Genomic DNA, 22,906 nt, shown 5'->3' on the forward strand with positions numbered 1-22,906 from the left:
TGAGATGAATGCTGGAATGCATGGCTATCAACTTTTTGGAAGTATTTTTTATTTATTGTGTGACCATGGATCTTCTTATTTCCTTCACTTATTTGCAAAAACTCTAACGGCCTTACAAATAAAATTGGCATAAAGTTATAACAAAGCATAAACCAAGAATATGTACAATGTTTACAAATAGACATTTTGCTTACGAATGCTTTGTTCGGGCGTATAACGTTTCCCGCGTTTATTTGCAAGGCAGCTTGTCATTCGGAAAACTTAAGAATTATCATTGTATTGACAGTTTTGTCAACGATCTTGTAAACATTTCGCATTTTCTTTGTTTATCATCAGTTATAACTTTATAACAAGTTTATTTGTAAGGTGGTAAATGTTACCAATCGCTGCATTCGCTTTGAAATTCTATTACTTAATATGGAAACGCGCGCTTTTTTTTTAATCGTTGCAACGCCTGGCAGTTTCAAATGAGAAATGATTGCTCGGCTTATATTATAAACTTATGATATATTTTATTTCAATTGTATGCTGTAAGAAATGCTTTATTACAGGTTAAATAGTGAATCCGTAGGTTAAGTCATTTATACTTAAAAGATAGACATGATATACCATCGGGCACATATCTGTAAGCATAAAAAAACAATCACATCGAATATAGTTTTCATATTATTATTTTCATTTATATTATCTCAAAGGGATTAATTAGGCAAGGTTCCATAGAATGAAAGCAGCCGGCTTGATTTTTTCCGATATCTTCATTAATCATTATCATATTTCAACCCTTATACACAAAACCTAAGCAGATTATCAACCTAAACCCTAAACATTTAGTAAACTATATTATAGTTAACATCATATTTAAATCAGTTCCTTAGATTTTGAATCTATAAGTATATCACGAGCAGACAGACAGACATGGCGGGGGACTTTATTTCATACACTTGTATACATTTATTTATTTTTTGGGAAACAAACAGTATTTAACATTTACAATAATAAACACATATAAGATTGCACATACTAACACCACTAAAGTTTCCATAAACATATATCATGTGAGTAGTCCAAAATTTGATAAACAAAAAACAAACAAAACTTTAAAGAAATATAAATAAATAAATATAATATGTACCTATATATACTTATCCTGAAACTTTATTTATTTTGACATAAAAATACCTATATTATTCCTAAAACGAATAATTCAGTCAATGATATTTTGTAACATATTATGACAATTCATACAATGAGCGGGTACTTAATTTTTATGCGGCAAAACAACGTTTGCCGGGTCAGCACCAATGATATTATAGCATTAAAAACTTTTAAATATCATTGGTCAGCACGTGTTAATTATAACGCACTGTTGCATTTTACTTTGTTCAATCTGTGGCGTACCTGTATGTAGGTAAATATTAATTTTACATTTTTCACTTATTTTTCATTAGACTCGAGCATGATTCAAACCTAGGAAGACAATGAGATTAGAGGTGTTTTCTCACATAATCATTTGTCATTTAACTCGCTTGACACCTCTGAACAATAATAATTATAGTTTGACACCTCACAGACACAAAACAAGCAAGCTTTGATTTAACTTACTTCATGAGAAGATTTGAATCAGCTGTCTGCTGTCATATTTTTATTTTGGCAATATGCAAATTATTGTGATGTTTTGAAGTTTGATCATCATGATGATCATGAATAAAGATTAATTTTTTTTGGTTATAGTCGTCTTTTTTCATAGGTACATACTTTTATTTAATATTCATAATAATATCAAAGGTATTTCATTGACTATTTGCAGGAGATAGTTTTTTATTTAATTTAATGAAAAACTTTTAAGTCATATGTTTTTTTTTATTGTTCCGCCTGTGCAGTGCATCTACCCACTTTCTTCATTCAGCGCCAGTGGTTTAGTTATTTTTTTTAATTATTGTTATTTTAATATTGATGAGATGAATTTTATAGCAGCTAATATAAATAAATTTCTAATGTCCGGGAGTAGTTATAAATATTTAAATTTGCTATTCATACAATATGATATACATAATATATATTATGTTCAAATGCCTACGTAATGTTATTGACATTCGCCATATTATTATCCTGGAGTAATCAGGGTAACTATTACTAGGTACCTGGTAACCTGCTCAATAAATTTGACTCTATATTATAATTATTAGATATTTATTTTATCAAATTATATAAGTTTTTATATAATTATTCCTTCTATGTCCCAAGAGAACACAATGGTGGTAATCAGTTTAATATCTCTATCTATACAATCAGACATCTATTATTAGTATTTATAATAGACTAAGCAGCTTTCGCTGATGTGTCTATTTCATTTGCCATATCTATTCAAATGTTTGTCCACTCTATTCTTAAACTGATCAACAGATTTTGATATAACCACATTCTTGGGCAATCAATTCCATATATGAACAACTCTTTTGGTTAGGAAGTGTTTAAATGGATTTGATGATGCTAATTGATATTCTAGCTTCATATCATATCCCCTGAGTCTAGGATCTATCTTTAATATATTTATTTTATCTTTCCAGGCCAAGTGCTACTAAATTGGTTTGTATCAGCCACTGATGATACTGTGTCAAAAAATGTTTTGAGTGCAAATGACTTGAGAAGTCTTGGTATACAGTATTGTACACATTTACTATCAGCGGGTGTTCTGCGGCAATTACCAGACAAGAATGCACCAATAGAAAATACATTTAAGGTAAAAAGATTGATGTGGTGTGGTTCATGATATTCTTAGAATAATATTATGTTTACACATAACATATTGGAGTTGAACATAAGCCATTGTATTTTTTTCTGTCATTGAGACCAATCTCACTAAATGTTTTAACACTAGTTATTATTAGGCCGGCAACGCTCTTGTGATTCCTCTGGTGTTGCAAGAGAATGTGGGTTGCGGTGATCACTTAACACCAGGTGACCTGTATGCTCGATTGTCCTCCTATTCCATAAAAAAAAATTACCAATTTTTTTTGGACCTTGATTAAATAATGACATGGGATTATACATTGGTTTTGGATGTAGTAACTTATAAAGAAGTTTCAAATGTAGTAAATAGGTAACTAGGTACTTTAATTTATGATTATATTGAGTCCTTGACAAAGATAATATAGTATCTTAATTTCATTTGACATTTGCACACATTTATTTGTTGCCCATAAATTGGGCCCTTTAAAAAGCTGTGAGTCTAATAATATTAAAAGGCAGGCATTTATTTTCTCAAAATTGATTCCTTTAGAATTCTTTTTGATAAGATTTAGATTAATCAAATCAAGTATTTAAAAAAAAATTGGATTTTGTCATTTTATTACTTTTTCTACTGCACCAAAACATACAAGTATAAGAATTCATGAACCCATTTTTGCAGTACATATGTGAGAACAAATAAAATACGTAAGTGAATACTTAGAGGTATTTAATTTTATGCCAATATATGGTAGGTATACCACCATACCTATATTTAATAATTAAAGCCCCTAGTACTTGTTGACCTAGTAATAAAATTAAATCAATTTATTAAAAAAATTAAATCAAATTCATGTAGGTCAAGGAAATGACACTTATGAATGTCAAACGTTTTCTTTTCTTTTTATATCTACCTCCATTTCCGTTGAGTTTTAATGAGAAGAAGTGGCAAGAAACTCATTGCCACTCTTTTAAATCAACATTTTCTTTTCACAAATCATTTAAACTATAATATAAGTATGTAAAGTGATGCAACAAAAATACACAAATGTCAAATACTCAAGGCCTTACACTAGTAAGTCATAAAACAACTATTATAAATCACTTTATCATATTATTCACATTTTATTGATGTCATGGTATCAAGTTGCATCATCATGTCCTATCTCATACTCGCAAGTAGCATGTTCTTAAATTTATAATTCTGTATAATACCTAGGTGTATAACATTTAATAAACCATACATTTTTTACAGCCAAGCTTAATGTATTACTGGGCACATATGGAACCACCAGTTGCACAACCCATAACACCTGGTCGACTTCAAACAAGTTCATGGCCTCCAAAGCAAGAAACACACACAAAAAATAATACATTTGAGTCTTTAGATAATAAAACACATTTTCTTTTTAATTATATTGAAGAATTAGATAGAATAAGTGATATTTCAGAGGCCAAGATAATTATAGCTGATTTAATAAGAAAAGTGCATGAATTAGAATTTGAATTAAATAAAATTAAAGATAATTCAATTGAAAGTTTGAGTAATAACAAAAATCAAAGTTCCGATTACATTACAAAAGATGTAAGGTGTAAAGTTGAAATTGGAAGGAATGAAGTTCATGCAAACAATAATGGCAATGAACATAGAATGTTGAATGATAAATCTGTGATAAATGCATCTATGTTTGATATATTAGAGAGAAACACACCCCCAACAATATGTTATGACTGTAATGTAGCACAAAACAATTTTATTCATAAATTGAATTATAATGAAACTGAGTCAAGATCTGATAAAATAGAAAATTATTGTAAGCTTAATAAAAGTCGAGAGAGTAACAAAGCATATAAAAAACAATTTGCAGATGAAGAAAAATGTTTTACTTATGATATAGTCACAAAAAACTATGAAAAAGAACAGTTTAATGAGACTGAAAACTTGAATGGCCAATCAAGCCCCAGTCATAACAAAAATATATTATGTGATAGTTCCTCAGATGGTTCATTTGTTACTACTGATAATGGTGTATCTAAAAATCAATATAATAAGTTAATAGGCCTTGAAACATCTTTTGAGTCTGAAAAATATCCAACTGCCATGCTCTTTAATAAATCTAGCAACATTTGTCTGAATTCTAAGACATCTTTAGAACAAACCCACTCTGAGCAGAGTTGGAAATCTGTGTCAATATCACAAGAACCCCAGACTGAAATACAAAATGAAGATTTAGATAATAATGACTTAAAAGAAAATAATGAGGATGATAATTCACTAACACCTACAATTATTATTTCAACCTCAACAAAATCTCAAAATATATTAGAGTCATCATCCAATACAATTGACATATTAACAAAGTTAGCAATTGTTGAAGCAAACGAGCTTTCACCACGTCTTGAACAAGTATCATCATCACCATCAATGCTGGAAACGCAAACCTCACGTGATACTGATCAGACTCCCTTAATAAAAATAACAGAAAAACCAGCAACCTTAGATCATCCTCGAATACCTGAAATAGGTCCTTTACCTGCTTTAATACCTGAAATTCATCCGTTACCCGCACTGATGTCAGATACTGTTCCATCATCTATCGCAGATATCTGCTCAAGACCCACTTCTTTACCTGAAACCGATCCATCCTCTCCTCCACCGCCCGTGCCGAGTATGGGCCCCCCACCACCACCCATGCCTGGAACAGATACGCCATCAACTACAATCACCGAAACCATGCCTTTAGTAAGCCCAACTCTTACACCTATTGCAAAAATAGCCCCAAAGCCACCACCAATGCCTGATATGGACCCACCACCACCACTAATGCCTGAAATGGTCCCAACGCCACCACCTATGCCAGATATGTGCCCACCGCCTCCACCAATGCCTGAAATGAGCCCAACATCGCAATCAATGTCAAGTCTAGGCCCACCGCCACTTCCAATGCCAGGAGTGGGCCCACCTCCGCCACCTATGCCAGATATGGGCCCAACACCTCCACCAATGCCTGAAATGGGACCACCACCACCGCCACCACCAATGCCAGGTATGGGCCCACCGCCACCACCTATGCCGGGTATGGGCCCACCACCACCACCACCTATGCCTGGAATGGGTCCACCACCGCCACCACCTATGCCGGGTATGGGCCCACCACCACCACCAATGCCTGGAATGGGTCCACCACCGCCACCAATGCCATGTCTAGGCCCACCGCCACCTCCTTCACCTGGTGTGGGCCCACCGCCGCCTCCTCCAATGTCTGGAATGAGTCCTCAATCAACCTCTAGTAATTCAAGTCTGACATCTGGTCCTGCTCCATTTCCTATGCCCCCGGCAGGAGGCTGGACTATGCAAAGAGCTAGTAAGTACAAACTTTTTATATTGACAATGCATGATATTGGCTTTAAATATATGATTTAAAAGCGCAAGCCAATAACAAAATTAAAACTTTCAGCATTGAGAAAAAATCCAATAAAACCCGCTTTTCCTATGAAGCCTTTATACTGGACACGAATACTTGCAACACCGGCAGTACAATATCCTGAAACAGTATCACGGGGTGCAGGGCTCACACCATTATGGCTAGAAATTGATGAAACAAAATTGGACAATATTGATGAATTCACAGACTTGTTTTCTAGACAAGTCGTAAAAGCGCCGGTGAAGAAGAAAGTTGAGGTGAAAACGAAAATTCAACCGATGAAGCTCTTGGACAGCAAACGGTCACAAAATGTCGGTATACTCTCACATAGTCTGCACGTAGAATTCTCGGAAATAGAGAATGCTATTTATAATTTCGACACATCCGTTGTAAGTTTGGAGGCACTGCAACAAATATATGAGTTGGTAAGTAATCTTTTTGAAATGAAAACTTCTTTAGCATCATTGTGATTTAGTCGATGAAATGAAAAACCGAGACACTTAAATTCATAACATTTAACGTAGGAAAGAATGAGATAGGAAGCATGTTTTGGTACCAGGCGATCAAAGTTGAAGAAGAGATTCTCTTAAGTTTGACGCGAGTATAAGTAGCGGTGATAGTAATGTAATATTGATAGTAACATAGCGGTTGAAATGATGTGTCATCCTAGCAACATGTACTAGGACTTCGTATGCATAAGATTAAGATGTTCATAATCCAGGTTTAACTTCTGACATGTGTACTTTGTAGGCACGCAATTTGTTTTACAGCTTTAATCATCAAAAGAGAACAGACATACGTACTTTCTTACAAAATATTAACATTCTTGGAAATGTTCAAACAATTTTTTAAGTAACATTTAAAACCTCGATAAAATCTTACTTCTCAATACCGCAATATTACACGTGCATGGATGAGGAGGCACTTTCAGTATATGTGTACTATTTAGACGTTTGATTATACAGACGATGGTAAAACATTTTATAATAACCTTGTAACAAAGTGCAAGAAAACATCAGTAGTTGATACACTTGATTGCACTAGTTAATGGAAAACACCACAGGAACACAAAATCTTTCTCATATACTACCTAGGTGCACTAAGAATATCGACATCGATAAATCTAATGTGTCGGGTGACGTCACGTTTTGTTTCGACCAATAGTAATGCGTTTCGCTAAGTTGACCTTCACTCAAGGTTTAGATATACTCGATCAATCTTGGGTCTACATTACATATTAAAGATGTCTGGTCCAAGTACGCACTTCAAAATCACCGTTCAAGAGTACAGACGTCTGCAAACGCCACGTAGGTATTATGTGACAAGTCTCCGTCGCTGTTTCAAACCGCGGGGTTTGGTCGCCAAACGGAAAGAGAAATAACTTAAGCCCTATTTGTGTTTATTATGGTTGATACAGAGCCAACTTTTATTTAATTTAATTTAGGAGGTTAATCATTACGTCATCTTGCTAGCTAACACCACCAAAGAGTAAATACTACGTAATAAAAGCCGGGACTGCCTAAGAAAAATTGTAATTTAGTGTAGTATGAAACGTGTGGTGATTTGACATAATACCTTATTAGGCGACGAAGTATAATCGGGTAAGTTTGATAGCGAACTTGCCTAAAACGTAGTGGATTCCGGCTATCTCCGTTTCTTTACAAGATTATTGCCGTCACCTATTAATGACTGTACGTTCCATACAATCGAGTGAATCAAATTTTTCTTAGAGAGTTTCGCTAGGGTGAACACAACATTAATAAGTGATACTAAATGTACCGCCAGCACCGACAACAACACATTGTATATAAAACTTTAATAAGTTAAAGTACATTCACTAGGTAATTAGTTAAATCAAATCAAAATCATTTTATTCATGTAAGTCAAGGAAATGACACTTATGAATGTCTAATTTCAATGATATGACTTTAATCGGTATACTGCTGAATACATAAAATTATGAAAAAAGTACAATAAAATTAAGAAATTAAAATATTTTTGCATGGCATGCTAGTCTGAATCGCACCTCTAGGACCCAAAAAAGATCGGAGTTTGTTATTTTCTGTAATTAATAATTATTTCTTTATCATTAAGTATATTGTGATTGTTAATATTTAGTCAAGAAATTATCATTTAATATCTTTTTCATTAGAAATCAAGACGATAGCATTATTAGGTATGATGGTACATACCAGAAGATGTTATATAAATATTCTTCTATAATCTTTTATATTTTTGTTAGTAATAAAAATTGCACGTTTCAGAGAGCTACACCTGAGGAATTGTCATTAATAAAAGAGCATCTAAACAACAATCCCAGTGTTCCATTAGACAGACCGGAAGCATTCCTCCATGACTTATCGGGCATTCCAAATTTCGCTGAACGGATAGCGTGTTTTATGTTTCAAGCGGAGTTCGAAGACGCCGTTAACACTACAATGCACAAATTAGACAATTTAAAGCATACTTGTGAGGTAAGCGACACTTCTGCATTTAATTTTGTTTTTTCACCACTTCTCGCTTAAGCATAACTTTTTCTATGGTAAAAATATAACTTTTTTCATTTTTGTGTCATTTCTTTAACTTAAATGGAAAAATTGATTTTGATTTGATTTAAATAAGGAACTAGTAAGTTTCGAGACACCGGTCACATTGCACTTCGCCTGTTACCCTGATACTTAACTCAGTGTCACTATTTTATATCAATCTGCAACAGCTGCATCATTTTAAAAGTTATTTAAATTACAATATAATAACTTGGCATGTAATGCGACAAAAATACTCAAACGTCACGACTTCCTTTACGATTTACTCTCATATAATCAGCAGTTAGGCATGAGCGAGGCACTATTATGCATGTGTGTGTTATACTTCGGCTTCTGGCGCTAAGAAAGATTTAACACTGAATTTGATAAGGCTCACTTTACGAGCAAGTGTGTTGATAAACATATTACTCCTTCATTTGATTTATGCTGTCGGGTAACATTAAAGCAATGTGTTGATCATGAGTTATTATAAAGTTTGAATTAGTAAATTTTCGGGTGACTTTACAAATAATGTGCTTATCTCTAACTAATGTTATAAAGTCTGTTTATTACGCTTTGACGCCGGGGATACTGAACCGATTTTGATGAAATTTGATACAGCGATAGCCTAGAGCTTTGGAAAAGATATAGGCTACATTTTATACCGAAAAAAAAAACTGAAATTCACGTCGATGAGCTATAGTATAACTGTACCAATAGTAGATTTAGTTTTCTATAGTAATCTTCCTCGAAATAAGATTCATAGAATATGTTGGGAACAGAAGCGAAAACCGGAACTGGAACTGGAATAGGACATGAGATAATTTTGAATTCCAAACTTGCTTATTATTTTTAAATACGCTTTATCTACGCGGACGGGCATCAGCTAGTATCTCTCTATAAGCACATTATTTGTCAAGTCACCTCTGCCTCTAGCACCTATTTCAACCATATTTTTAACACGTTAAAATTGCATTTTAGTTTCTCATGACAAGTGAATCTCTGAAGCAAGTGTTTGCAATCATATTAACACTTGGTAACTACATGAACGGTGGAAACGGACAAAGGGGGCAGGCTGACGGCTTTGGTCTTGAAATTCTTGGCAAGCTGAAGGACGTCAAAGTGAGTTATTTAAATTTTATAGATAGTAAAATATAATGCTGCTGCGGCTGCTGTATTCCCGAACCGATACGATTCAGGGACCTTCAAGAAAAGAGCATGCTCCCACCTTAAGAGCCCGCGCAGACACAGAGCGGTCAGAGTTCTGCGTTCTAGTGACCGTTGACCGCCCAAGAGTTCCAACGCAAATAAGCGGCGTGCAAATTCTCGCGTTCTAGTTTCGTTTGGGTCGTTGCACATGCCACTAGAAAGTTCGTAATCCGATGAAGAATTATTGCTCTTGTGGAGCTCAGCAGCTTCTAAGAAGAAAAGGTAGTATTGGGTGCACCCAATTAACACAACGCGAGAAGAACATGGCGAATTCAGTAGTATTTTTCAGGATTTTCTTAAAGATGAACAACGATTCTATATTTATTTTCGAATGTCGATTAATAGTTTTAATGAATTGTATAACATCATAAAACCTCCTTTCCCTAACCAATTCAATTAACTTTTCCGTTATTCCAAACTCGGACATCGCGGCGTTCTCTGTCTTGGCGGGAAAAGAACTCTTGGAACGCGACGTTCCGCTTTGACGGACTGAAGACTCAGTATATTCTAATGAACGCGGAACTCGGAACTCCTGACCGCTCTCTGTCTGCGCGGGCTCTAAAGAACGGCAACGCATCTCTCGACACCTATTGTTGCGGATGTCCACGGGCGGCTGCCTCACTACTCCTCGTCCCGTAAACCTTATGCCGATTTACCCGTCTTATATAAAAAAAAACATTTATGATCATTATATTTGGAAATAGTTATAATTAAATGTCATTTTATTTCAATTCAAAGAGTTTAATGTGAATAATTACTAAGGTGATGCAGATGTTTTGTTACATAGGTATGTCTGGCTTTCTTTAGACATTCCATTTTCTCTGCCAGAGGGCTTAATGCAAGTCTACATTCCGCAAAGGCTTATAATGAAGAGATATTTTATTACACACGACGGGTTTTGGAGTGATAACTTCTTATGGGAGGGGATACGGACGCTTCGTAATGTAACGCGTTACGGCTCCAGTCTTGCTTCCCTTTCTCTCAGCGGTAGGCAGGCTCTTCCTCTCTCACTCTAACAAAGTTTTTTTTTACTAAGAATAAGTTTATACATTTTGATAAATATACATTGTCCTCCGAAGCCGTCTAGACGGTTTAACTGTTGATATGATTAAACAATGATAATAATAATATTCTTAAATACACAAAATTCTAATTAAATAATTGTTACTAATAATAAAACATATTTTATAATCAATAAAACATTTTATTAATATATTACCTTTCATTACATTATCATAATATTAATATACATAAAATTTAATTTACAAACTAAGCTTTTCTCAAGTCAAACAGTTTTAATATTAGATTACTTAGTTTAAGTTACCACTTCTGTCGGGCGTCCCGAGAAGTACACTTTTTTTTTTCAATTGGTGTCTAAGAAAAATCACTCGATTGTGTGAAACGTGCAGTGATTGAGAGATTGACAGCTAATGACGGCTATAATCTTGTGAAAACGGAGATAACCGAAATCCACTACGTTTTAAGCTACGTTTTCGCTTTCAAACTTAGTCGGACTATACTTCGTCGCCATATTGTATTTACTATTTTAAACTTATGTCAAATATCACTGCACGTTTCACTAAACTAAATTTCGATTTTTACTTAGGCAGTAATAAGAGATTACGTAGTATTTACATCCTCTTTGCGTGGTGTGTTCCAGTCGAAGCAGCCGACGGTGACACTGCTGCATTTCATCGTGCGTACGTACATGCGTGCGAGGGGCGGGGCGCTAGCGGTCTCGTGCGAGCTGCCCGTACCTGAGCCGGGAGACATTGCACGCGCCGCTGCACTAGACTTCGCTGATGTCAGCGCCAATCTCGCTGCCCTGCGCAAACAGCTGGAAGGTGAGCAGCAAAGAGGATGTATATACTAAGTATGTAGTAGGCGCGTATTTCAACCGTGAAGCAGTAATGTGTAAACATTACTGTGTTACGGTCTGAAGGGCGCCGTAGCTAGTGAAATTATTTTATTTTGATTTTATTTATTTGGAAAACCAACAGCTTTAAAAACTTAAACGATACTTAAGATAATTACAGAGAGCCAATTATAGGTTTCCACAATTGCACTAACTAGAGTAGAAAAATTTAACTGACAACGTGAGCATATACAATTCGAAAATTACAATTTACATTATCATTAAAGTTAATGTAACAACTTAAGAAGATGTAGGGTTATTAGTAAAGAATTTATTGGCTAAGGCACGTCTTACAGAGTCTACGCTTGAACAGAAGAGATCTAAATTATTATCAGTACTTGACAGATTGTTGAAGCTATTACTTGCTCGCCAAGTAAAAGTATTTCTTTTATAGTTTAGGTTAGTGTGATGAAGTCTTAGTAAATCATGATGTCGCAGTAATCTAATCAGTATTGAACTGAAGCTTAGCAAGAAGGTCTGGACAGTCAATTAGCCCTTGGATAGCCCAAGTTTTAAAAGGAGAGTAATATCGGCTATTTCGCGACGATTCTTTAAAGGCAGGAGGTGATGTTTACTGCAAAGATTGAGGTAGTCATCAGAGCGGTATGTGACTTTCACACGATAACAAAGATGTTTGAGGAATTTCCTTTGAATATTATTACTGGGCAAATTAGACTTAACATCTTATGTCTCAAGGTGACGAGCGCAATTGTAGTGCCGCTCAGAATTTTTGGGTTTTTCAAGCATCCTGAGCGGCACTGCATTGTAATGGGCATGGCGTATCAATTACTATCAGCTGAACGTCCTGCTCGTCTCGTTCCTTATTTTTATAAAACTAATAAGAGGCGCAACTGCCTAGTTAAAAAATTGAAATTTAGTTTAGTATGAAACGTGCAGTGATATTTGAAATAGTAATTACAATATGAAGTATAATCCGGCTTAGTTTGAAAGCGACCAGTTGTTCAAAACGTAGTGGATTTCGGCTATCTCCGTTATAGCCATCTACAAGATTATAGCCGTCATCTATCAATCACTGCATGTTTCATACAACCGTTTTTTTTTCTTATAGAGTTTCGCTAGGCTGGTGAGTAGTTTACGTTGCCAGTAAGAGTAAGAGTCGAGGGAGGCCATGGCTGGCCCATGCGTCATTCTCGCGAACTGTTGCTACTTGTGGTGAAGGGATGATCATGTTACGAGAAACTGCTTCATGTTTTTAATATTAAAGTTATTATATTCTTTATAATCGCTTATAAATTAAAATATAAATAAAAAGAAAAGAATACTTAGACATTCATAAGCGCCATTTTTTTTTATGGAATAGGAGGACAAACGAGCGTACGGGTCGCCTGGTGTTAAGTGATCACCGCCGCCCACAATCTCTTGCAACACCAGAGGACTCACAAGAGCGTTGCCGGCCTTTAAGGAAGGTGTACGCGCTTTTTTTGAAAGTACCCATGTCGTATCGTCCCGGAAACACCGCACAAGGAAGCTCATTCCACAGCTTAGCAGTACGAGGAAGAAAGCTCTTTGAAAACCGCACTGTGGAGGACCGCCACACATCCAGATGGTGGGGATGATATCCTAATTTGTGGCGTGTCGTGCGAAGGTGGCCATTTGCTTGACATGAATAAATAAAGTGATTTTGATTTGATTTGAATATGTCTCGGCTTACACATATAGCGAACGAAAGGTGACCCTTCTCTTTCACTCGCCGCGCCACGCACACTTTTTCTCTTTCTTTCTCCGTCGTTCGGTATAATGGACCCTGGATAAAAGAGTATGCTTGTCAATTAGTTGTTAGTCATAACTTTTCTGTTTTGTCAGTTAAATAAAGAAAATAAAGGTTGCACTCCAGGAGTGAAAACTTGAACATAATTAGTGTTGGTCATTTTTGAAAATTTGTAATGGAATTGCCTTATTTATCAGTATAAAAGTACTATCATTTATGTGGTTAAATACAGAATAGTATCATGTGGTTAAATACATTATATACATAGTCAGTAAACGCGAATTTTTGATCAGGTCACGTTTACTGACGCGAGTTTAACATTTTATATCCCAAGATAAGTGCTAAACGCCGGTAAACAAGTTTTCACTTCAAAAATGACTTTTATATATATATATATATTTTTAAGGTTGCATTGACATGATGAAGAAGGTGGTTGAAGCCGATGAGTTGAGGAAAGCGGACAAAACCAACGACAATAAAAGACTGGATGTCTTCAAAGATAAGATGACAACGTTCCTGGACGCAGCTCAAGATAAACTCAAGGCTGAAGAGGATAATTTGACGGAGTGTCGCAGCAAGTTTATAACGACTGTCAAGTTCTACCAGTACAAGCCGAAATGCGGCAAAGTTGAAGACTGTGAGCCCAAGGAGTTTTTCGCGCTTTGGACCTCATTCTGCAGCGATTTTAAAGACATATTTAAGAAAGAGGAACAGTTGGCTTTGAAGGAGAAGTAAGTTAGCCTTGTTTAATATAGAAAGTTTGTTATTTGTTTCTATGATTTATTTTTGCCTTTACGTACAAAACTAGACTCCCAACCGCCTATTAAAAGTTCGTCAAAAAATGTCCGAGCGGCGTTGTATATGCGTGTAAATGAACATATACGTATACCATTGAAAAATTCATTCAAATTTACACCTTATTTCGTGGCAGTAATGTTCCAATTGTATAGTTACGATCATTAGAAGTATTCTATAATGACGCGAACACGAGGCAAGAACGTTATGTTTTAGCAATTTAAATGTAATTATTTAGGAAAATGATTAAAAACGTCATGTTAGTTCGACAATTTTGTTAATTTAAAGGGCATTTTACGACACTCCCATCATGTTTAAGTTTAAATATGCTAGTATTTGGACGGTTTTTCACCGAATACTTTGTCATTATGTGGCGTTGTATTCAAAGCGTGGACAATTGAACTAAAACTCTTCCTAATGGTGAACACTTCACATCTGCGAGGCAATTTGTTTTTTTAAAGTGGTATTTCTCACTGGGTTTAATAATACAAATTAAACTTTTATCATCGCGGAACTTTAACATTGTAATTATTATTATTATTACATGTGGGAGGCTCCTTTGCACAGGATGCCGGCTAGGTTATGGGTACCACAAGGGCGCCTATTTCTGCCGTGAAGCGTAATGTGTAAGCATTGTGTTTCGGTCTGAAGGGCTAGTGAAATTACTTGGCAAATGAGACGTAACATGTTGTGTCAAGAAAACGAGCGCAGTTGTAGTGCCGCTCAGAATTTTTTGGGTTTTTCAAGAATGCTGAGCGGCACTGCATTGTAATGGGCAGGGTGTATCAATTACAAACAGCTGAACGTCCTGGTCGTCTCGTTATTTTCATAAAATAAAAAATATTATGACGACTACAGCTAACGATATATATTTTATTGATTCGATGCCTATGTTTCAATCCAATTGCATGATTACAGATTAAATTTGTTAAAATTTATGAACGATGCTGCGCGGGTTCGAGTCCCGTAGTTTTCTTAGCGTCGTATATGTTTCACGTCAAATCAACGGTAGTGTGCCCCGACACAGCCACAGCCGATTTTGCAAGGATATTCAATTTGCTCATTCACGAATTGTTATCATAATTTTATGTTTTTATCTCCAGGTTAAAAGAAACGAAAAAGCTACAGCACCAAAGAAAACCACTTTCTCAACCAATGAGGGAAGGTGGCCTAAAGGACAGGATACGGAAGATGTCAAGACAATCTTGATTAGCTCATCAATACTCAATGTAGTAAATACTTTTGCATACTTTATACATTCCTGGTGATTTTGTACTTATTTAGATTGTTAGAAAGTCAGTCTCAAATAGAATTTACTGTGTTTTTATATGATTTGTTGGGCTGTTGAAGAAATCATGGGCATTTAATAGGTACTATGTTTAATTATAAGTTTATAGTTATTATTTTGATTAGTCATCTGCACCTATCTGATCAAATTGCAGCGTACAGCAACATTCCGAACTTAAATTGGTGCATAAAAAAATGCACTATAAGTTTTAGCTCGCATAGCATTATGTTTATCCTCACCTAGTCTGGGGTTTTCCTCTTTCACATACCTACGTACACGGACTAGTAAAACAATAAGGACTGCGTGTCACCTTACATAACAGTGTAGCACCAAAACAAACCGATTAAATGTGTAAATACATAGCCCCACACACACACTTACACTACTACATGCCGATCGGCGGCCATTATGAGAATTGTCAACGTCTGTGACAGATCAGTTTGCGTCTCAATAAAATATTTTAAAAATACCGTCGTGCGTTGTGAAAAAGTGTAAAAACGATACTTTATATGTATTTGTGGCCATATATGATTATTTAAGGGATAAAAATTGTGTAACTAGTATCCCCCGTAACCGCACACACACTAGCATAACGGTGCTTCACTTGCTAATATCACGGCGCGGAGTCCTTCTTTTTTTACTCGTCCGTGCCTACTTAAAGCTTAGTACTGGCGCTACAAGCTGTCGTGTACAAATAAGACTGAATATCGCACTTGCCCTTTGACTAAATATTTTTTTTTCTAAGATTTTATGGCCTGGTAACGGACTAAATTATTGCATATAACTATCAGACGTAAGTCTATTTTTTTATTTATTTGCAAGCATCGTAGTCAAGGTGATTTTGTTAAATTTATCTCAGTCATCCGCGAGCGGAAGGAAAAATATTAATAATATAATAAATATTAATTAAAATATACCTAGTTGTTGAGCGAAATAGATAGTGGAAAAACAATGGGAGCTTTAGTAGAAGGGGTATAGTTTTGGAGTATTTTTGTAAAACAAACATTATTTAATTGCATCGCCGCCATTTTGATAGTCGCCATCTTGGTTTTTTGTTACCTATTTGTCGATATAGTTTTATATCTATTGATAGCACATAGACAGACGAACAAATGAGTCCAGTATGAAGGTTCTCGTTAGAACCCGAAAAATGAAGTTGAGTTTACTCCTCAACATAACTTTGTGATATATGCTACTTTAATATCATACCTTATATATTGATTAAATGTTATTATAAATTTTTAGATAATTTATACCTACTCTAGATAGAGCCTCTTGCTGCTAGACAACCGATGAAAACAGGCCAGGTTTATTACTTTAGTGTGCGTGACAAGGCACGTTTTACCCTCGCAATTTATATGTCACTTTGTGTTAGTGTGCGTGCATAGCTCAAAGTAAAGGTTAAAAGTCAACCTCAATTTTTTTCGATGCATTTAGTTAGGTACAAGAAACACATGATTAAGAAAGTACTTATCAATGTGTTACTTACTTACATTGCTTGAAACGACAAACTAAATTCGTCGTAAAAAAAAAAGATAATACTTATTTTGTTTGTGTTGCGAAGACTGTTATTTATACTTAAATTATTGAATCATTCCTCTATTAATAATATTTATTTTTAATGTTATTTTATTGTATTTATTGTCTTGGTTGATTGTACAATGTACCATTATGCTTTTTTATGGAGTTTACGCATATTATCACTACCACAGTTGTGTTTCTCTAAAAACATATTTGCTAATAATATTTCCATGCCCAGACAATTTAATATATACAAATCTGCATTCAACTTTCTAATACAATCAGTGACTCATGGGGCTATTTAAATATTTTATACATTAACCTAAGCCCAGTGGACATTAAGTGTATAAGTACATACTCATATTATTTATATATATATACTAATGGAACCGACAGACGTTGTCATGTACACACGTCTTAAATTTGAAAAATCGGTCCAGCCGTTAGGAGGAGTTCACTAACATACACATGAGCAGGAGAATTATATTATATGGACGGAATTGATAATCTAAATCAATCTCAAATTCACTGGAACACACAAAAAAATCATCAAAATCGGTCCAGCCGTTTACGAGGTAGTTCAGTAGTGAATCTAAACCATTCTGGAATCCACCTGAAGACACACACCAATCTCAAATTCACTGGAACACACAAAAAAATCATCAAAATCGGTCCATCCGTTTAGAAGGTAGTTCAATTATGAATCTAAACCATCCTCAAATCCCCTTGAACTCACACATAAAATTTCATCAAAATCGATCCAGCCGTCTAGGAGTAGTTCAGTGACATACACACGCACACAAGAAATATATATATTTAATTAGTGTTTTATGTCTGCAAATTGGAATAATGAGATTTCTTGGGAACTCACAAAGAAAGTCATAAGTAGGTCATAAGCTATTTAATAGGCAATATTTGGCATATATATCCAATCGATATTACTTACTTTCGATTTGATGATTATTATACTAAACAAACGTATTATTACACAAATTAAATTTGAAAACAAAATTTATGAACGATGCGGGACTCGAACCCGCGACGTCTCGCGTTCCGTGCGAGCGCTGTTCAACTGAGCCAACCGTTTGAGTGACGTAAAGATCATAAATCTTGATGTCTTTGTTCAACTCTCAGGTTGTGGCTTCATCTACTGTAACCTGTAGTGAAGCCACAACCTGAGAGTTGAAAATAAGGGACGAGACGAGCAGGATGTTCAGCTGATGGTTATTGATACGCCTTGCCCAATCCAAAAATTCTAAGTGGTACTACAATTGCGCTCGTCACTTGAGACATAAGAAGTCTCATTTGCCCAGTAATTTCACTAGCTAGGTAACCCTTCAGACCGAAACACAATAATGTTTACACATTATTGCTTCACGGCAGAAATAGGCGCCGTTGTGTTACCAGCCATAATATAACCGGCATGCTGCGCAAAGGAGCCTACCACTGGTACAATATTGTGAATGATGTTTGTGTATATTCAAAAACAAATCTTGACTCAGGCATGCTTCTTAGTAGCTATATATTCTATTCTATTCTTTCTAGTGGCTTCTGTGGAAGGGGCACCACAACTCGCCAATATTTATGAAAGCTATATATTTATGAAAAGCCCAATAAAGTAGTGTTTTTACTGTCAATATTGAAATGACTGATTATTTATTTGTATATGAGTACATGAAGCAGACCTTCTTGTTTCAATAACTGTTGTAATGGCTATATGTCATCATTAGGTAAGAAATTAATGTTCAGTAAACGTCGGGTTTCCCCTTAAAGTGAAATCCAATGGTTTGAATAATATTATTATATAATAATAGAATGATCGAATAATAATGATATAATGAATTAATATAACAATAATGATGATAAAATTAGTTGTGAATTTTGGTAAGTCAAACTAGCATTGATTTAAATTATATTTGTAATAAATTGATATTAGCGACTTCTTTCTTTTGTTGAATGTATATACCTAACAATGTAAAAAAGTTCAAATGTTAAAATTTGTGTTGTTATAAAACATGTGGCAGCCGAACTGTCTAGTTGAATGATAATAATTATTAATGAATACAAATCACTGACCTCTACTTTATACCACTGGACTGGCGGCTGTCAAAGTACTTTTGTGCCTGTTTGATATTCGCCGTTTTGGCGCTGTTTGCCATGTAGCAAGAATCTGCGGTACGAAAACTAGTGATGACAACCTTAGCAAACATCGATGCAAAAGTACTTCAGAGTATTGTATTATATGTTCCTTCTCAGCTATTTGTATTATACGTCAAAATTAGTTCTCTGGACGCTCGCGAGTGGCGCTTCAAATAGGCACACAAAATTTGCTGTCAAACATATTATGGAACAGCCTGTCCAGTGGTATTTATACAGGTCAGTGATACAAAGTTACCAATCTTATTGCTTCTACAGAATTTCCATTGCAGGGTTACTTCAATAAATTATAATTTACTAAAACCACTTATTGAAACACACCACATGGGAATCTGTTTGATAATTTTTGAGGTAATTTGCATTCAGCTAGACATTTTCTGTGTTATTAATAAACTCGAAGTAAAGTTCCAACTTTAAAACTGTGTCTGTGTTTTTACAAAAAAGTTAAACATGTGTTGAACTCTTGTTTTAAAAAGGTCTTTCTGTTGTTTAGTGTTCATCAATGTGTTCAATATATTATATTATTATAGAAGATTTAGATTGTATGATGACAGATAGATGACAGCTGCAAAAATTGTGTTGCATTCGTTTAATTTTTCCTGTACACTTTAGTTGTGCTTTACAACATTTTAGTTCAACACAAGCTAAACAGTGTTTTGTAATAGAAAAAGATAAACTCCATTCTAGATGTTGTTATTGTCAGGTCACTGACATTGTTATAGTTAAGTCACTGTCTAACAACACATGTCCAACAGCTGTTCCCAATATTCAGTCTTTCGCTTACATGAGATAAAATTCGTAAAAACTATCATTGACTTTTCTGTCTTAATAAACTTATTGATGGTAACTCACCTTATCCGTACATGCTGTCTGTCAATGGTACGACATATAGCTTTTTTTAATAACACCGTTATACTTTTGTCACTACGGAATTAAATGACAGGGAGAAGTAATTTTAAACTTGGAGCAACTTTACATTGTGTTTATTAATAGGACAGGCTATGTTCTTGTTTGTTTTAGATCATTGTATCATAATTTATTGCTCATTGAGTTTAAGAATGTACCTGATATAAATCAATGTTACTTTTATGAGAATGGTGCTGATGTAAACAGAGTTTTGCAAAAATATATATAATTAATGGTAATAATAAATTTACAATTTATTTTAAATGTTTTATTTGTAGTCCAAACATTTTTCCTGCCATATTTGCTTTATTTTCCTCTGTAGTTTCCTATTTTTTACACTGATTAAATCTGTTAGTGAATTTTTTAAACACTGCCACTGCATAAAACTTAAATGATGTGTTAGTGCATTAGGACTTGATTCATTTCTATATATTTCTTCTTTGGCAATAAAGTCATTTATTAGATTAGGGTTTGTGATACTGTCAATTGAATGATCATATTTAGTTGACTCCGTTTCACTTTTTAGTGAGTGTCGTGATATTGGGACACCTATGTCACATGGTTTCAGATGTGATGTTTCTCTAAATGATGTCATTAGCTTTAGTGGTTCAGATTCAATTTGACTTTTCCTTGAAATAGAAACACCAGTATCCTCATTTGTGCAAATTGTTACTTCTTCACAAGTATTGTTAACTTGAGTATTCATTGGTTCATCAATATTTTCGCTATCATCATTTATTTGATTCACAAATTCAAGAATATTTTCACAAAGATCACCATCCTCATCCTCGGAAATTATTGATGATAAATTGTAAGTCATCTTATTTGTCCATTCAAACCGACCAAAGTCATTTAAATGTTTCATGTCCAACCATTCTTCTAAATCTTTGGGCAACTCATATTTAGGAGGTAAAAAACTAAGACCCTTTATCTGTAAATGATTTAAGAAAGGATATAACTGATTGTACCAGTTACATGAATGTTGCAATAAAACCATTACCATTGACCAAACTCTGCTTAATAATGCATAAGGCATTAAACTCATCCAATGACTTTCACCTCTCTTAATTCTGTCTAAGTAAAATATGGCTGCCTGTCTAGAACACACAGCAATTCTCATCATTATTTTAGAAAATGTTATAATCCTTATTAACAAATATTCCAGCATTTGCCTTGTTGGTAAATATACTTCTTGGTCTACATCGTTGGGAAGGATGGAATAAAAACTCTTCACATCTTTTATTAGATTTAGTTTTAAAAACTTTTTTAAAGCAGTGTACACCTTTCTGAAATTTCTGTATCCAACATCATTCCGAAATTTTTTATCGAACTTATACAGAAACCTAGAAAAAAGGGCACTCTCTTTATGAAAAGGTGACTGCCTTGATAATATATGAACAATATTATTTGTTATGTATTTCAATTGCTCACAATCTGAAAGATCAAACCTATTGAGTAATAGCATAAAAATAAAGACTTCACAGGATACCTACATTCGTAAGTAATAATAGGTACTCACCAATATTTTCTTCACATAAAAAAGTATTAATTGGTGGTGGTAAAATAGAATTATCATTCCATGGTTGAACCATATTATTCACTTATTAAATTTATACTTCAAATATTTTTTGTATTATTTCTTAATATTATTACTCCCTTGCAAACGTAATATTACTAATTATAATATTTTTAGGTTAATATATTAACAGGTCTCAGAGATTGCTAAATGCTATAAGTCTATTTAGGTATATAATATATATTTGTTTCAATAATGGAACATCCTTAAAAGAACAAATTAGGGTTGTTTTCCCAGCCTAGCTAAACTAAAAGAAAGCTATTGTAATTTAAATTTGTAAACATTAAAATGTAAATAGGTAGGTACCTACCTAATGTTTATAACTATTCTATTCTATCGTGCCTGTCGTCCAGTGATTGACAGATGACGCTTATAATCTTGTAAAAAACAGAGATAACCTTCGTACGTAACGTACACGTTGCAACTGTTTGCTTTCAAACTTAGCCGGATTATACTTCGTCACATGTATTTTTTTTCTTTGGCACCGCACAGTTTGCGCATTCAGCCAACCTGTACCTCGGTAGGTACTTCTAATTTTAAGCTATTGCATAGCTTCTATCGCGGGCCTTGAGCGTGAGGACCGAATCCAGAACGTAACGAAAATAACCTAACACTTACTTACTAGATGTATATAGATATTTCGGCACGCTTTTTTACAGTTGCCGTGGAACAGCGGTTATCACGTCATATGCTCGTTGTGCAGAAGGTCGAAGGTTCGAGCCTGGGGTACATCTTGAATTTTTTTTTAATTTCTTTATTTTTTTATTACGTTTTTTTAATTTTTACTATGTATTATGACAAGCATTTTTATTTAGTTTCACCTGTTGTCTGTCTGTAATCAAATCTTGCAAGTTAAATTTTACTCAGTTCTCGTTTGCTTTTTTCAAATTAATTTTATTTAAAAAAAATACTGCATAAATAAAATAAATAAGTAATTATAATTGCATAAGTTGATAAAAAATGCTATGCAATAGCTTCACCGCGGCAGTCCCCGAGTGCCACACGTCTTTTTTTTTAATCAGGCATTCCACCCCATAATAAATGTATTTACATCGTCTTTGTACAACAAAACAACACTGTAATTAATAATTATTTATCTAAAGAGACTTCAGATCAAAGAATAATTAACTAAA

General features: G+C 34.5%; 2 protein-coding genes across 5 annotated transcripts in view; one reads left to right on the forward strand and one right to left on the reverse strand.

Moving 5' to 3' along the window:
- The window catches only part of LOC126971545 (formin-2-like), a 38,716-nt gene extending 18,262 nt beyond the window's left edge, over nucleotides 1-20,454 (forward strand). For 2 of the 4 annotated variants that reach the window (XM_050817834.1, XM_050817836.1), the window contains 8 exons: nucleotides 2,568-2,740; nucleotides 3,983-6,092; nucleotides 6,186-6,577; nucleotides 8,417-8,626; nucleotides 9,659-9,799; nucleotides 11,547-11,730; nucleotides 13,937-14,261; nucleotides 15,429-20,454. In XM_050817834.1, coding sequence (XP_050673791.1) covers nucleotides 2,568-2,740; nucleotides 3,983-6,092; nucleotides 6,186-6,577; nucleotides 8,417-8,626; nucleotides 9,659-9,799; nucleotides 11,547-11,730; nucleotides 13,937-14,261; nucleotides 15,429-15,534 — 3,641 coding nt within the window. In that variant the 3' untranslated portion in view covers nucleotides 15,535-20,454. Of the gene's footprint in view, nucleotides 1-1,689; nucleotides 1,748-2,567; nucleotides 2,741-3,982; nucleotides 6,093-6,185; nucleotides 6,578-8,416; nucleotides 8,627-9,658; nucleotides 9,800-11,546; nucleotides 11,731-13,936; nucleotides 14,262-15,428 lie in introns of those variants that run through there. The other 2 variants (XM_050817837.1, XM_050817835.1) reach the window with 2 other exon arrangements.
- On the reverse strand, nucleotides 20,407-22,101 carry LOC126971623 (uncharacterized). Its single transcript, XM_050817983.1, has 2 exons — nucleotides 21,717-22,101; nucleotides 20,407-21,631 (listed from the first exon to the last, which is right to left on the reverse strand). The coding sequence occupies exons 1-2, from the start codon at nucleotides 21,787-21,789 to the stop codon at nucleotides 20,466-20,468; spliced, it is 1,239 nt and encodes a 412-aa protein (XP_050673940.1). The 5' UTR covers nucleotides 21,790-22,101; the 3' UTR covers nucleotides 20,407-20,465.
- Nucleotides 22,102-22,906: the final 805 nt, after the last annotated feature.

The sequence above is a fragment of the Leptidea sinapis genome, chromosome 24 (assembly GCF_905404315.1).
Source record: "Leptidea sinapis chromosome 24, ilLepSina1.1, whole genome shotgun sequence".
NCBI lineage: Eukaryota > Metazoa > Arthropoda > Insecta > Lepidoptera > Pieridae > Leptidea > Leptidea sinapis.